Below are 16481 nucleotides of genomic sequence, written 5' to 3' on the forward strand. Positions count from 1 at the left end.
CTTTCAATACAGTTTATTCGGGGTCATGGGAGAACAGTATACAGCAATGTGGAATGTATTAATATAATATAGCTTACAGAGAAGACAAAACTCATCACTCACTGCTCTTTGAAAGACAGGTAGAGATTTTCCACAAAAAAGATCAATATATGGGGCTCTCCATATAACATACATTATTTGTCCATAGACAAAGAATGTGCGTGATAATATTTTTTTTTGTTCCATTTGTATGATACTGTATCAAAGATACTTCTCAAATTAGTTTTTGTCTCATTGACGGGTTTTTCCAAAATAACCCAACATCGTATCAACTTTATTTAAAAACACAATGAAACAATCAGACAACAAACTTTTTTTTATTGTCGCATAATGTAATATTCCGATGTTACTTTGGACAAAAGCAAAGTAGACTGAGGCAAAAGGAAGAAACAATTGGAGATTGTCACGTGACCGAGCGTCTCATCTTTTTTTCGGATCCTTTTGGATGGTGGAGAAGGAGCGATCCTCCGCGTAGTCCTGGACGATGACCAAACTGCAGTTTTTGAACGTCTTCCTGACCGAGCGGCTCATGCTTGCTGCGCAGGAGATCTACAAGTCTGTAGAGGACACAATTTTGGAGTACCAGGAGGAAATAGCAATCCGGGAGCGGGAGAACGACCATCTGAGACGCAGGCTGCGAGATGCAGGGATTGAAATATGGCCAGGTTAGCTCCACCAGAAGCTAACATTTGCACGGTTCCTTTCTTCATATACATACGGTTTATCGTTGGGTGCTAGGTGTAAAAAAAATAAAAATAAAAATAACACCCCCAAAATAAACATAGCTACTCTCCACTAAGTCATCATTAGCCGCTAGTTGACGTTAGCAACTACTGTTGTGGAGCTGCTAGCGCTTTAGCAACCTTTGTTTGTTAGCGAACTTGTTAGCTAGTCTACATTTTTAACACTTATAAGTAGACACAGGCAACACACAAATGCTTTAATTTTTTGTGTGTCTTGTCTTGGATCTCCTTTTACTTACTGTACACAGCAAGTGCTAATTTAACTTTTAAAGCCTTCATTTTTTAACCGTTTATTTCATCCACATCCAATTAAGAACGACTTGAATGTATGCCGTCAAAAAAGTTAACTATTGAGAGTGACTGCGACGTAACGACACAAGTTCATGTAGAACACTAAAACATACACAATATTGTGTGAAGAGATGTGTATATAATGATCCCTCGTTTATCGCTTATAATTGGTTCAAAGACGATGTGGAGTCAATATTTTTGCGATATCCGCACAAGACTTTTAAAACCCTTTATTGTATTTTTAAACACTTTATTGTATTTTTAATCCCCTTTAAAACATTTCAAAATTAAACTGACCTTTAGAAACATTCTTTAGGGCTTCACTAAAACTCTCAAAGTCACAACATCACAAAAAAAACTACCGTAAACGAAGCACAAATCAGAATGATCAATGTTCTCGCTTCTTGAGGTAGCCTTAGCATAATTGAGTCACTTTAGTAATTTGCCTAACTTGGGTCTCTGCTGATTTTGTATTCAGACCGCCCATCAATGGCGTTGCTCGAAGAGGAGGATGGCGAGCATCCACGGCGTGAGTGGAGTCCCAGCATGGGACATGAAGAGCGTATTCCAATTCAGCTCAAGGACAAGGGAGAACTGCGGCCCAATCAAGGAGAGCTCCATGCCCATGGCTCTTGCAGCACTTCAGAAAACATGTTCTCCCCCGCGCATGTCGCAAATGAGTACGTGCAGGACGGCCCACACACGTCCGCCCCACACACGTCTGCCCCACACACATCTGCCCCACACACGTCCGCCCCACACACGTCTGCCCCACACACATCCGCCCCACACACGTCCGCCCCATCCCAGAGTCAAGGCGTGGAGAACAGGGACCAGGATCCTGGTTCCCGGGGCTCCTCGAGGCACGTGAAGGCAGAGAGTGGAGGCAGCCACAGGGGCCCAGTGTCATCCAACAACGGCGGGCAGCCCCTCGCACCAGTCAACCCAAACTGTGCAAATGAGAACAACATTGACATCGGGGTGGAGAATGGCAGACAGATGGTTGGTGCTAAGGGAAACGAATCTGTGGCAAACAGGGGACCGGCATCTCATACGCGCAACCAAGAAGCCAACGCCGTGGAGTGCCCCAATCCGAAATCCCCCCTCCAAGGCCACATGTCGTCCTTCTGCTGCAAGGTTTGCGGCGAGGCCTTCAGCCATGTGGGTCATTTGCACGTGCACGTGCAGGTGCACACGCGGGAGAAACCTTACCGCTGCGGCGTGTGCGGGAAGTGCTGCAGCTCCGCAGGACGACTGCAGGAGCACCAGCGGAGCCACACTGGGGAGAAACCCTTCCGCTGCCAGATTTGTGGCAAAGGGTTCACCCAGATGGCTCACCTCAAAGTGCACATGAGGATCCACACGGGGGAAAAGCCGTACAGCTGCCCCGTGTGCGGCAAGTGCTTCAGTCGCTCGGACAAAATCAAACGGCATCTCCAGACGCATAGTCGGGAGGGGACCTATTTTTCAGGGCAATGATGCCGCTGAGGAGCCAGCCTTCTTTGGGAATCACATCCATGTGTTTTTTTTTTTTGTTTACGAAAACAGTTGCTGCCATTTAGTACGATTTTTGTACTGACTTTGAAAATGTGTAAATATGTTTGTAACATAATAATACTTCATTTCATGATCATGTCATTGATCTTTATCAGGTTCCTAAATTTTACATTGACACAAGGAAATTCAAAAAATGTAAAGTTTTACGGTTACATTTTAAGAAGGCTTAAAATAAAAAACAAAAATCAATTCTTTCACACATTCCTTGAAACTGGAAATGGGAATGTGACTGCATTTCCTTGCTCAATGTGGGGAAATGATCAATATTTTTTACTTTTTAAAATCTCTATTGTATTTCTCGAGTTGGGGCGGTGGTGAAGTCAGGCATGTTATAGAAACTTCTGCTGATATTGTTATAGTAGTTCAATAATGACACTAGCACCAAAACAATAACATTCATTTGAGAGTGACTACATTTAGAACATTTAAAAAGTAGCAGTTGCAGATTACTTCATTTTTTTATTTGTATTCATTTTCATTCATTTTTCAATCAAGGAAATTCTGTCAAATGTCTATCTCCAGATGGGACAGTGTGTATCTGAATGTTTTGTTTCAATGCTACAGTGTATTATTTTGCCCTGAGAAAAGACCTGCAGCTATTAGGACTTGATTCTTCTACTAATTATCTCTTCAATCATTTGAGCCATTGCGTAAAATTAGCTTTAGCGTAATATCTAACAACAATATCAATGCAAAATACACGAGAAGTGCTGGTATTTTTATCTCCACTAGGGGTCACCATCCTACACTGTAGTATCCGCCTGATGATGTGTGGGTCAGCGAATGAGTTAGTTCAGGTTAGCCGGTCTGGGCGTCGAGTCCCCGGGCATCACTTGTGGTTGTTACATTTAAAGTATGAATGTGCTTAAGTTTTTTGTTACATTTTGTTCAATAAAGTAATCGTAAGCGCATCAGTGGCTGTGTTCATCCTTGACCCAGTGGTAGGCTATATTAAAGTAGCTAAGAATGTTTGTTACCTTGTGTTGGTTGATTATTCAAATTCTTGTTGCAGCTCTATCTGAGAAGTCCATCTCCCATAAATGTAGTTCCCTATAAATATAAAAAAAATTAATATAAAAAGTAAAATATATAATATTTTACTAAAAAAAAAAACAACTATACGTGTTCACTTTTTTACAAAAAAGAAAAAAAATACTATGCATTTAATATATATATATATATACATATATATAATATATATATAATATAAAAGCCTTGCTATACATGATCATTTTTTTACTAACAAAAAGCAATACTGTACATTGTCATTTTTTATATATAAAAAGCCTTACCATACATGGTCTTTTATTTTTTCACTAAAAAAGCCTTACATGGTCTTTGTTTTTTTACTGAAAAAATACTACATGGTCATTTCTTACTAACAAAAAGCCAGACTGTACATTGTCAAAACAATGTACATGCACAAAAAAGCCGTACGTTTGGGTTTTCTTTTACTAACAAAAGCCTTACTATACATAATCAATTTCTGTTTCCTCAAAAAAAGCTCGTTTCATTCTTAATTCGAATCAAATTGTAAAATTCCAGTCCAGTATTAACATTTGCTGCCTATTTTATCAGTTCTCATGAAATAGTAATTACTCTAGAGAAAAAATAAATTTCATTTGCTGCCTATTTTATCAGTTCTCATGAAATAGTAATTACTCTAGAGACAAATAAATTTCATTTGTTTATAAATTAATCATTTTGGAGACGTTAAATCATTTTTGGCTTCCTTCATTTTTCATTTCAAATGTTTGCTTGTCCTGTGAAGGTCTGAATTCTTCACGTTCATAATTCAGAATAGCCCAAAGCCTGTGGTGCTGGAAATAGATTTTAGTTTTGTACTAATTAAATTTGCCATGTCGACTAATTGCAACATTAATCTCCTTGTAAAGGATTATGAGTACGACAAAACGAATAGGTCGTTAATGGGATTACACAACTCGGAACAAATATCAACACACCCCTCATTTAACCCCTTGGCTTTCGGAAAAAGGAAATCCTTGGATTGTTTTTTTTCCTTCTATTTTTGTTTTTATACTTCTAAGTAGTTTTATCCACTGATTTGAAAAAGTAAAAACATCTAACTCTCACTTTCTTTGCTTCATCTGTCAAATCCCACCTCTGCACTCCAGCCCGCACCTTGACACTCCTGCCATCATAATGTTTTACGGACATTGACATCATCTAATAACTTATCTCCTCATCATCTAACCCGAGTTTAAAAACTTACTTCAAAACCCTAACCTATTTTTTTTTTTATCTGATGTATAAAACAAACTAAAAACGACGTGCTTTGGTCGTCACACAACTTTTATTAACCTCAACATATATTCTACTTGATGTGGCGTGATTCAAAAAAATTGGGGAGGAGAATGTGGGAGTCATGGTTCATTGGACACAGAGTCTATTGAACCTCATTAGGACAGAAGCTTCATAAAAGAGCATGCTCACTAACAAGCTTGCAGCTTTGGCCAAAGTTGAGCGACAAGGTTCACTGCAGCAGAACAGCTTGAATGGTTTTGGGTGTTGTGGTGATTGTGCCTCCTCTCCTTTCCTTCTTAGAGGTCATCAGAGATGAGCGTTTTCTATTGTACATCCCCCGGCGCGCTAGACAATCTGGTGACTTGAACTTTAGACCAACTGGAGTCCATGCAGGAGATCAGCACATGCAAAGTACATTTAGAAGAAAGAGCTCCACGTGTGGATGATGTAAAGTTGCACCTGCAATTAGCCAACTGACTTTAACTGTCTGGTCACAAGCCAAGTGATTTTCTGTTACATGATAACAATTCTGTTCCATCATCTTGTGGCATATCCTGAGTGTCAATTAAACGTTAGCCCAGTCAGTCACTGAGATGGGTCGATTCGATTAGTCACAGTCGAGGCAATGAACTCGGGTGAAGCCGGGACAAGACGGCAGAGGCCGTCTTGGACTGCTTCCCCCGGAGACGAGCGCTCACTGGGACTTTCTGCATCACTAGGCAGACAATGTTTCAAACTGATGTCAGGAATTGAAAGAAACTGGAATTTGTCACAATTTTAAAGGGTGGGATGTTTTGTATTTCTGTGAAACTTCCTGCTGCAGCTTTGCCTTTTAAAGACATCACCTCTGGAAGCCATAAAATTTACAACTGCTGCTGCTGGAGGGAATCACGTGACACCGTATAATTCTTTCTTCTTCATTGAACGGGCTCCTTGAGGCTCTTTTAAATGTGAAATAACCTAATAAGGATCATTATAGTGAAGTTTATGAGGCTGTGAGACAGCAATATGGTGAATGTCAAAAATGCACTCAGCTTATCAGCTGTTGGCTCGTCCTCAAAGGGACATTTCGTTGATGACATTTCGGTGAGTCCTCTGGGATAGACAATATCAGGGAAACAAATTATACTGCGACAGATGATGAAAAACCGCACGACTTTGCTGTTCGCGCTTCCATTCTGGATAATTATGGTACATTTTAATTTAACTGGAATAGGTAGTGATTATGCAGTGATACGCACCCAACAAAGGACATCTGGTACATAGAGGTCAGTCCAGCAGTCAGGAAGAATTCTGTTGTGGTCCGGGGATGTTGCAGGCTGCATCACAATGAGCTTTGAAGCTCAGCCTGTCACAGTGGATATGTGAGAAAGGGAGAGGAAAAAGCAAGGGGGGGTGCAGGTGAGAGAGGATTAAAAAACAAGTAAAACAGGTCAATATCGATTTGTTCAACTTCAGTCTGAATTCATTCGTGTTTAACTCCAATTCGGAATGCAAAGTCAGACACCGCTCAAATTGCAAATTTACAGCATTCCCCAATTGGCAAAAAAAAAAAAGAATTGTAGGGATAAATGACAAGGAAAAAGGCTATTTACAGAGTACAATTTTATGTTAGTCAGGATTCCAGGAGTCTTTACACGTTTCAATCTAACTTGGCATCGATCTTAAGCTACCATTCAGCTGCTTGAAGCACAAATTCAAATGACATAAAGCTCTTGGCAGATGTTTTAAAACCTTTTAAAACCTTTTACGATGCGCAGCGCAAGAGCAAAATGTCACAATTATATCCAGAGCACCTAGGCACATGCAAGGGTAATAAAGCCCAGAAGGTTGCAACGGATTGGCCTGAAACACTTTACCTTCATAATCAGCCATGCGCAGGTGGTGAAATGGGAACATCAAAACCAAATCACGTTGTTTTTCATTCAATTATGGTGACCAGGGGAGCTAGTTGCAAAATTAATGATGCCTTCTCAAATCCTCAAATGGGTTCCTGGCTCAGAGGGACACTACAACTCAGACTCTGGTAGTAAACGATTGCATGTGATTGAGCTAGAATCTGCTGAAAGAGGCAAAAAAAAAAATCTAAAATGATTTTCAATTACAATTTCAATGGTGCTTTTTTTCTCCATCATAAAAGCTAATCCATTTAATAACTCTCTGACAGCGTCAATCCAATCTGAGTGGTCTTCAGAATAGCGGCCACTCGCTCGCTGCAGCTCTTTGTCGTGGTGGAGGCCATGAAATGACATTAGAGGCAACTGCGTGGCCATCTGCCAAATGTTGCTTAACCATCAAACCGGAATAATACAATTATTTGTCACTATAATTTAGTGGGCTGATATATTTGTTATTCTCATTACAAGACTGCAATAAATCATAAAACTCTGAGATAAAAAAAACTTTCCATTTTTTTTTTTTTTTACATCCCTCCAAATCATCAGAAATTAACGAACTAAATCAAGTGGTTGCATTTCTTTTCTTTTTTTTTTCTTTTCTTTTTTTTTCTGATTCAGGACATTAGTTTTGATGCTATTTTAAATTAATTCCTGTACTTTTTTTTTCATGGTCATTGTGTAATGAGAATATTCATATTCAAAAATCACAAATCCAAAGTACATGACAGTGGAACAAAAAGTTACAAAAAAGTATTTGTTAAATGCGACGTAATACATGTCACAGGTTTTATGATAGTGACAGTTTGACAAATCAACTCAATTTCCATTAATTTCCACTGGGAAAAAGATTATGCAAATATTTTGGTTCCATTCCACGCTTTTCATTGGCGAGAGGCTATCAACAAATGGAGAAAGGCAGTGTGTGGCAACGATCAATATTTCACAGTCAACAACCATGATGTAATTTCAAGTCGAGCAGATTGGAATCTGCACCAGCATTTGAAATCCGCCACCTCCACTGAGGCGGAGAGCGGAGGAGATGCCGTGTCTCCTCTGTTTATGTCAAAGAGTACAAAACACCTTCGTGACCTGTCAATCAATCTCCAGTGTCACGGAGCCAAGTAAACAACACGACAACCAATGTGAGGAAAAGAGGAACCTCTAATGGAGCACAGTGTGAATTGTCTAATCAGATCGATTTTGCATTTTTATCTAATTAGACTGATTAAAATGGAGATTGAGCATTATCTCGGCAGCAGCATTGCTAACTTGTGATTACTTATTTATTTGTCATAATCAGCATTTGAGTCATGCATGCAATGCTAAGCAGGAGCTTTTTTGATTTTCCCCTCGACTGAATTTAAAAGTAACATCTGTGTTACACTTATCGGTCAAAATATTAGGTACACCTGCACCATCAAAGGAGATCCATGCATTTTCTATACCGCTTGTCCCCACAGGGGATCTTGTACTGTAAATAAAATGTCTTTAACACTAACTCTTAGGTCACAAACAATCTGAAATGCTTTTTTTTCCTTCATTTGGAATGACACATCTTCAATTTCATACAAGCATCCTTTCTTCAGAAAAAAGATTGTTTTCCAGTGGGAAAGCAATTCAATTGCATTCGATACCTTTCCAGATACAATCACTTAAGATTTTCATGCACTAAATGGTTAAACGCCAGTACAGATTTGCCATAATGTGACTCAAAATGTCTTTTCCTTGTAAATCTCTTTCCGGCGGCAACATCAAATTCAGGTGATTTTTTTTTGTTTTTTTTTGGGAACACATCGACATTACGTTTGACAGCTGCAATATGAGGATGAATAAGTCATTTCACTAGAAGAAGCTCACTCCCACAGGAAGTAGAAGGATGATAAGTCACTATTGTCAAGGTGTCACTCGATAAAATCTAATCCTGTGTGAGCCCATTCTTTGGCCGATTTTCTCACTGTGGCTTCTCGGAATAAAGACATACACGTTACTACCACTTGCGCAAAGATTGAATATGAAAACTGTATCAGTGGTGCGCTGTGTTACGTTATGGATTTGGTGGTCATCAAAATATTAGCATAGTGTTAAAAATCCTTTTGACAAAATCCATCTCTGATTCAAATTTGCTGTCGAGCACGGTATGCATCAGTTAACCACATTTTAATCATGTGCGGCTGATGTGTCTGGCCTCCAGAATTTCCTCCTTTATTGAGCCCTGCCCTTGTTTGTGTATGAGTGTGAGTGATCGTGTGTGTGTGTGTGTTTGTATGTGTGAAATTGGAGCGAGACAAGTGGAGTTCTGATCAAGATGTAAGCAATCAACATCATTTGCATACTCAAACTAACCTGGAATTGCACCTTGTCGCCAAATCACCTTCCACATTCCATTCCATGGGATGATGCAGATGGCGCCATTAGTGACCTCGTGCCGGTTTTCTTTCGCTCCAGTCACAACAGCAGCCTGAGGATGGGAAAAAAAATGCACCGGTTTTTGCTTCTTCTTCAAAATGTAATGTGACTGTTTCTATCAATTCAACAAAACTCAATTAACTTAAAACAAAACATTATTCCCATCGCTGACTTGATTACAACACGCAGTTCCTTACAGCTAAGATGACTTCTAAAAAATGCCTTTTTATCAAATGTTATAAAAGCACAAGACGTTTTAACAGCCATGTTGTAAATGTGTCTACCACCAGTGCATTAAATCAATTGGACACCACGCCAAACTACTCATTTTATGCGAACATTTGCATCGGAATGAGTTTTAATGCCTCCACTGTAAGCTTTCTGCATTATATCACACTTGAGTGTTTTTGGAATATATTGGCTTGGGGCACTTTGGAATTTGACATCCTTTGACCTCTGCAGACAATATTCATCATTTTACACATCACCTCTACACCTCTTAAAACTACAATTATAAGGTGCACCGAACGCTGTGGCTTAGGAGTGTCGTGTTAAAAGCAAACATTTGGCTAAACTCGAGATTATTTATTTTGTTCTCCCCTGAGGAGCTCTGCAGTGCACACTTAGGAACATTTCATCTTCACTCACGTTCTCGCCCGGCCTGCCGTGAGCAAATAAAGTCCTCGTGACGCTCGCCTCATCCCAGCAGGGAAAAAAAATGTCGGAACAGTTTCCCTTCATTTGTGGAGGGCTGCACATGGTTGATGAGGAGCAACACCCAACACACTCTCGAAAGCAGCAGCTGCCGCACAGATTCACCGTAGTGGCAATTGGACCCAAGGCAATCTGGGGACGCATTGTGTTTCATTTCATCAAACACGAGTATTATCATCGTCTATTAAAGAAATTGATTTTACTCTCGGAAATATGAAGGTGGGATCATTAGCCCTTATTTAACAAAAATGTCACGCATGCTAAGGGATAGTAGATCAATCATTTTGCCCCGATAGCTTATGAAAAAGAAATAGGAGACGGCCTTTTAATTTTGACAGCTCATTTATCATCTAAGTCATGGTCTCAACTAGAGTCTACACCCTTTTAGTAAACTGTCGGGTCAAAAACAACCTAGTTTGGGTTGAAAATGGGACCAACCCAGAAAATTGGGTCAATTTGAAACCAAATGAATGCTTCATTTGCACAAATTTAATATGAGGCAATACGAGCAAACGAGGTAAGTTCCTCTTGCACTGGCTTGTCTGACTACTAATCTTGCGGGCATGTAAAAAGTAAGAGATGAGTTTCTGATAAACGATTGAGCAAGTAGACACTCATGAATCATTCCCAGCACGAAGACCTTAACGACACTCAAGGTGATGGAAAGGAGACTCTCCATCAATCATCTTCTGATTGTAATATTCTCACTAAGGTGGGGAATCTACTCCAAAAATCTCATTTGCCATATGTGGACAATAGTAATGGGACACCTAAGCAATTATGCATAATTGCAATTATGTTGCACAATTAGGCCTGTATAGTATACGATGGATGTCAACACTTGGAAATAAAAGCTGATCCCTTGTCCCATATTCATTTTTTAAAATGTCAAATGCAAAGTTTGACATCAAACCTGGATGGACGACATGGAGAAACCCCTTGCAAAAAACAGTGACATGTATCCTCCACACGGATTCAAACCCTGCACCTCCAAACTGCGAGGCAGACATTCTATCCACCCCCACACCATGCTGCCCAAAAATCAAATATTGAATAATAATAGCAATAATCAATCTTAACTTCCAGAATAAAAGCAACAAATAGATAAAGCATGCCTGGTCTCAATGCATCGTGACTTTTGAAAAATTCCAGTTCAAGAAACGAGATAATATCACAACAGCATTACACGATAAGATGTAACAATGACTCAGGTTTACGCAGAAACTGCGTGAGCCACTCTTAAAACGCTTGCATTTGAGTGCGCTTTCTTTGCGGCCGGCGCAGAATGCAAGATTTCAACTCCTCTGTTGTGAAAGGAGCTTTTGTGACTCATTCACTCTCCACCGGAGCTGCGGGAAGCACTCTCCCCTTCTCCTCGAACGCCTTCTCGCAGCATGTGCGGAACAACTTTGGCGTGTGATGAGCGGCTCCGCGTTCCGGAGAGAAGACCCTAGGGGAATTCAAGCGGACACCCCAGAGGGACAAAGGATTTGTTGGCTCTACTTGAGTGAGTCAGTCGGAGGTTTGTTCCGAGCGCAGGAGTGTTCGGGCCGCTCCGCTACGAGCGCGCACGCCCCCCCCAGACAGTCTTCCCGAAAATGTCTTGGTCGTGGGCTGTCTACATTGGCATGGAGGTGCTCATCGCCGTCTCGTCGGTCATCGGCAACGTAATGGTGGTGTGGGCCGTGCGTATTAACCGCTCGCTCCGGGACACCACGTTTTGTTTCATCGTCTCGCTGGCCTTGGCTGACATTGCGGTCGGGGCTCTCGTCATCCCCCTCGCCATCACCATGAGCATCGGACTCGAGACTCACTTCTACAGCTGTCTGGTGATCGCTTGCACCGTGCTGGTCCTCACTCAAAGTTCCATCCTGGCCCTCCTGGCCATCGCCATCGACCGCTATCTGAGGGTCAAAATACCCATGAGGTAGGTGGGAGTCCACTTGATGAGCACATCTTCACTGAGCGGCAGACGCCTTTGTGTCTGAAGCCACGCACCATGTCAAAGAACAAGGGAGGTTAATTGCAATTAGTTGCCAAGGCATCACGACTGCAGTTTGTCATATTGAACGTCATTGGCTCTTAGCCCGAGTGCAAAATAGAATGCAACTTATTAAGCAACTAAGTAAAAATAAAAAGGAGTGCAAAATGAAGACAAATATAAAACGAGGTGGTTGTAGACCAGTGCCAGCAGGCGTGGTAGGGGGTCTTGGGGGATGTTGTTCTGTCGAGGCCTTTATTTGATGAATTATTCCGTTCAAATCTTATTTGACCAAATTCAATATTAATCAGAGCATTGTGTTTTGACCAGAGCTGTTATACTGTAATGTGGCTTTCTTGTAAAACGTTGATATCCAGTCTAAAAAAGTCAAAGTCTGCTTTATTGTCAATTTCTTCACAATCAAAAGCCAATCCACTTCAAGTTTTCCCATGTGACAAAAGGCTGGGAATATTCTGACACAGGATGGATGCATGATTGGTCAATAGGCTCATGCTGGCTGCTTGGTGACTTACATAATTTCTCAAACTGGCAACTGGCAGACCCGTGGACATCATTGTCACGACTTCAACCCAATCTAGATTTGAAATTTGCCTTTTTCATGCAGAATTTCGACTGGATAAAAAAAAAAAAAAAGTCTACACACCCTTGTTCGCGTGTCACGATTTTGTGGGCTGTATGAAAAAAAAAAGATAACATTTCAAAACTATTTTCCACCATTGATGTGACCTACTATAACCCTTGTGACTCAACTCAAATACATTTCAAAAATGCTACATAAAAACAAGCGGAGATAATATGGTTGCACAAGTGGTGCCTAATATCATACGAAAAAAAATAAACATTTCGAAACTCTTTTCCACCACTGATGTGACCTACTATAAACCTTGGGCCTCAATAATATTTTAAGAATGCCAAATAAAAACAACTCCCGAGATAATATGGTTGCGCAAGTGGTGGCTAATATTTTAATATTTATGGATGAGGCTGTGTCCAGACTTCACCAATCACATTCAAATTTGTGTTGGACGGAAGTCAGCACACACATGCCACCATTTCAAGTTCCCTCCAAAATTGAGAAAATGAGGGGAAGGAGGTCAGAAACGTTGGGAGGAGGCGGATCAGGTGGCAATACTAAATGAACTGCAGGAATTTATGGCAGGTATTTCCTGTTGAGTCCGTGTAACAACAATCTTCTTCATCTGGTTGGTCCAGAAACGCAAGGATAACAATTAACGAACTGTAACTTTCAGTATGTTACAGTACAGAAATTCTAAACAGTCCGTCCTTCTCTCCTGTAACCATAGCTACAAACGAGTGGTGACCCCTCAGCGAGCCGGGTCGGCCGTGTTGTTGTGCTGGCTGGTGTCCATCCTGGTGGGCCTCACGCCTATGTTTGGGTGGAATAACTTACAACATCACAGTGACAACGGTTCCCTCGTCAGCACCGACCTGGTGGTGAAGTGCCAGTTTGAGACAGTCATCAGCATGGATTACATGGTCTACTTCAATTTCTTCGGCTGGGTGCTGCCCCCCCTGGTCCTCATGCTCGTCATCTACGTGGAGATTTTCTACATGATTCATAAACAGCTTAATAAGAAGGTGAGAATGAGGAACAGCGGCCATGTTTGCATCAATTGCAAGTTGAATGGTTTGATATGTGCCGACATCGTGTTTGTCTCTGCGCAGGTGACGGTGAGCCACGCAGACCCCAGTCATTACTTCGGCAGGGAGCTGAAGCTTGCCAAGTCCTTGGCTCTTGTTCTTTTGCTCTTCGCCGTTAGCTGGCTCCCCCTTCACATCCACAACTGCATCACACTCTTCTGCCCCAAATGCTACAAACCATCGAGCGTGATTTTCATCGCCATCCTCCTGACCCACGGCAATTCTGCCGTCAATCCCATCGTGTACGCTTTCCGCATTAAGAAATTCCGCTCGGCCTTTTGGAGAATTTGGAATCAGTACGTTCTTTGTCGGGATCAAGTTGGTCAGCTTCCTCAAAGAGGTAGTCAGAGGATACAGAATACCGCGAGGAGGCTGAGGCACAACGATGACGATGATGACGACGATGATGTGTGAACCGTAACGTGGGTGGATCAAGGATTACGAAAATGACCTTTCTTAAAGGATGTCAGACGGATAAAAGCTATGCTCATTTGAGGATAAACAGTCAATAAATCTGACTGACTCAGATGGGAATGTTTTTGTTTATAGATGGGAATGTTTTTGTTTATGTCTCAAGCAAGCACCACAATTTGGTGATGATGTCATATGGGATAAGGGTCTTACCGTCAATGTGAATAACTGCAAAGATGTACCGCATTTTAAACTCCTCTTCGTGACTGAATAATTTTTTTTTCAACAATTGACAGGTCGAGCCATAATTGTGTGCTTGAGCGGCAGGAACATAGCACTAATTTAGCAAAATTCGAACAGACGAGCAGATGCTTGGGGGACAATGATGGAGGAAGGATGTATAAATGAATCCTCAGCGATGCACTTTGGGCAAGCTGTGTTCAGGTTGAATGAGCCATCAGTCACGTATGTGTGTCACATGCTTTTATAAGTGTGCAGGTTGCAAGCGTGACCACATGGGAAACGGATTTGTTTATCTGCGACTTAAAATAGCATCCTTATCGGCCAAGCCTGAAACTTCCATGCCTCTCTTAAGCGTACTACAATTGTGTATCGATTGTTGTGAGGAATACTACATCACCCTGAAAGAACTTCGATTATAGGAGACCTCTTTGATTATGCACTTATCTCTTGTCACTAAACAGATTTGACTCACCTCAACAATTGCGAATTTGTAAAAGTATACTCAGCCTAAAATGATTCCATTCCTGGATTAATTTGGATTTAAAATCAACATGTGTTTTTTATGAATGGGTATCCTCTGGCTATAGATGACAAGATATTGACAAAAGACTGTGATATATTTTGAAAATAATGTACATGCCTGACAATTAGTGAGGAAATACAAACTTTTGGACCATATTTATATAATTCATAATCAGCATTGAGTGCATAATTGAGTATGAATCTGAATCATTTCGTAATGGAGAATTCAAAACGTAATAACATCTAACAATTGTGTGCCACTTGTGTCATTTTCTGCTATAGGATACCCCGTAAATTCCCTCAAATCAACATTTGGCTCATTTTCTAGTTTAACTGTGTATTATTGTATTTGAATGTTACAATTTATTTGTGGAAACAGTGAGACATATTTATATCACTATCAGCTAATAATAATAACAACAATAATGCCTTTGTACAAACACTTTAGCCTTATAATACCGTAGTAGCAGTTGACTCAATAAACAACCTTGGACACTGTATGAGCAAAGACATTTTTTGGAACGATTACCTGAAAGTTACATTCATGGATTGGATACTGACGACAAAACAATTAATTGTTGTATGTTTGGGATGGCGATGTGGAAAAAGGTAATGAGGATCGGATTCGAGAGGATTATTTAGCAATATTGTAACAAATTGAATCCAGTGATTCCCAAAAGTGGAATAACTATATGCTACCTGATGCGTTTCAAAGTGTTTGTACACATGGCCTGACACGAGCAGTTAGTGTGCAAACAGCTTGATTACTTAACACCCTAAGAAAATGAATTGCATTTCTCGTCAAGAGAAGAACCAACATACGTATCAGAGTTCAAAAGGAAAATTTACATTTTTCCTTTGTGTGTGTTTCCTGTGTGTTTATACGGAATAAAAACTATGACAACTAAACTCATTCACTTTCTGTCTGACAAAGTTGTCAATATAATTTTTTTTTTTTCCACCGACAGACAACGGCTTGATTAAATAAAATTGTGGGCCAGTGGATGATGGCTGGATCTACTGCATTGTGCTTCCCTCTGCTGGCTGCATTTAGCGTTAACTACAACTAAGCCGTGTACTTATATAAAGGAAATGTAATGTTTTAAATGTTGTAGATTTTGTTCTTTTGCTTAATTCAGTGATTTATTTTTTATTTTTAAAGAATGCACTGACATGTACAATACCGCACTGTTCTAAAGTGAAATAGCCCCTGTCAAGCTATTTAATACAGCATACAACACACTATGAACGGTAGATAATGTATATTTATTTGAGTCTAAATGTACAACACAGTGATCAAGTTTGCAAAACGCATTGTTGACATGTTTGTAATTGTTCACCTAAGACATAAAGGGTGCCACTGCGCGCAAACATGAACAAATGCAACTCCTTAAATGAATGTAAACAGTCTCATGCACAACTGCCCCTGTTATGCACTGCCAGAGCACTTCAGGGATTTGGAAAAATAAGGGAGGTAAAAGTGTTTTAATGCAAATTAAATTCAATTTGATGCACAGCAAATTATTGATCTTACTCAAGTCAAATTGTTAACTTGAAATGTCACTATTGTCTTGCAATCAGTATGAAATTGTTTGTGTATGTGTGTGTGTGTGTGTGTGTGTGTATGTGTGTGTGCATGTGTGAATGACAGATATTTACAGGAATGTTACCTAACCGTACAGTAGGATGTAATCCGCATGCTACAGTAAAAGCTAATTTTGCTACCCA

At 40.4% G+C, this 16481-nt stretch overlaps 2 protein-coding genes and 1 long non-coding RNA gene across 5 annotated transcripts; 2 read left to right on the forward strand and 1 right to left on the reverse strand.

The window, feature by feature from the left end:
• The first annotated feature begins 462 nt into the window (after positions 1-462).
• Positions 463-3544, forward strand: LOC119123544 (zinc finger protein 263-like). Its single transcript, XM_037252730.1, has 2 exons — positions 463-704; positions 1552-3544. Exons 1-2 carry the CDS (start codon positions 524-526, stop codon positions 2550-2552), a joined length of 1182 nt encoding a protein of 393 aa, XP_037108625.1. The 5' UTR covers positions 463-523; the 3' UTR covers positions 2553-3544.
• Positions 465-13464, reverse strand: LOC119123547. Of its 3 annotated transcripts, XR_005098101.1 has the most exons (6): positions 13327-13464; positions 9137-9251; positions 6137-6243; positions 4725-5990; positions 3608-3680; positions 465-596 (listed from the first exon to the last, which is right to left on the reverse strand). It is a non-coding gene; the product is annotated as an uncharacterized LOC119123547 (long non-coding RNA). The 3 variants fall into 3 exon arrangements; XR_005098102.1 differs by lacking the exons at positions 465-596; positions 3608-3680 and adding an exon at positions 4256-4450; XR_005098100.1 differs by lacking the exons at positions 465-596; positions 3608-3680 and having other exon boundaries at positions 4435-5990.
• Positions 10934-15666, forward strand: LOC119123546 (adenosine receptor A1-like). The gene is made up of 3 exons (XM_037252732.1): positions 10934-11840; positions 13220-13514; positions 13602-15666. The coding sequence occupies exons 1-3, from the start codon at positions 11512-11514 to the stop codon at positions 13989-13991; spliced, it is 1014 nt and encodes a 337-aa protein (XP_037108627.1). The 5' UTR covers positions 10934-11511; the 3' UTR covers positions 13992-15666.
• The last annotated feature ends 815 nt before the right edge of the window (positions 15667-16481 follow it).

Source organism: Syngnathus acus, chromosome 5, assembly GCF_901709675.1.
Source record: "Syngnathus acus chromosome 5, fSynAcu1.2, whole genome shotgun sequence".
Taxonomy (NCBI): Eukaryota; Metazoa; Chordata; class Actinopteri; order Syngnathiformes; family Syngnathidae; genus Syngnathus; species Syngnathus acus.

Coding starts and splice junctions, on each gene's coding strand:
- LOC119123544 (XM_037252730.1), top strand. CDS start 524: ATGACCAAACTGCAGTTTTTGAACGTCTTCCTGACCGAGCGGCTCATG. Junction 705..1,551: donor AGGGATTGAAATATGGCCAG/GTTAGCTCCACC, acceptor TTTTGTATTCAG/ACCGCCCATCAATGGCGTTG.
- LOC119123546 (XM_037252732.1), top strand. CDS start 11,512: ATGTCTTGGTCGTGGGCTGTCTACATTGGCATGGAGGTGCTCATCGCC. Junction 11,841..13,219: donor AGGGTCAAAATACCCATGAG/GTAGGTGGGAGT, acceptor CTGTAACCATAG/CTACAAACGAGTGGTGACCC. Junction 13,515..13,601: donor ATAAACAGCTTAATAAGAAG/GTGAGAATGAGG, acceptor GTCTCTGCGCAG/GTGACGGTGAGCCACGCAGA.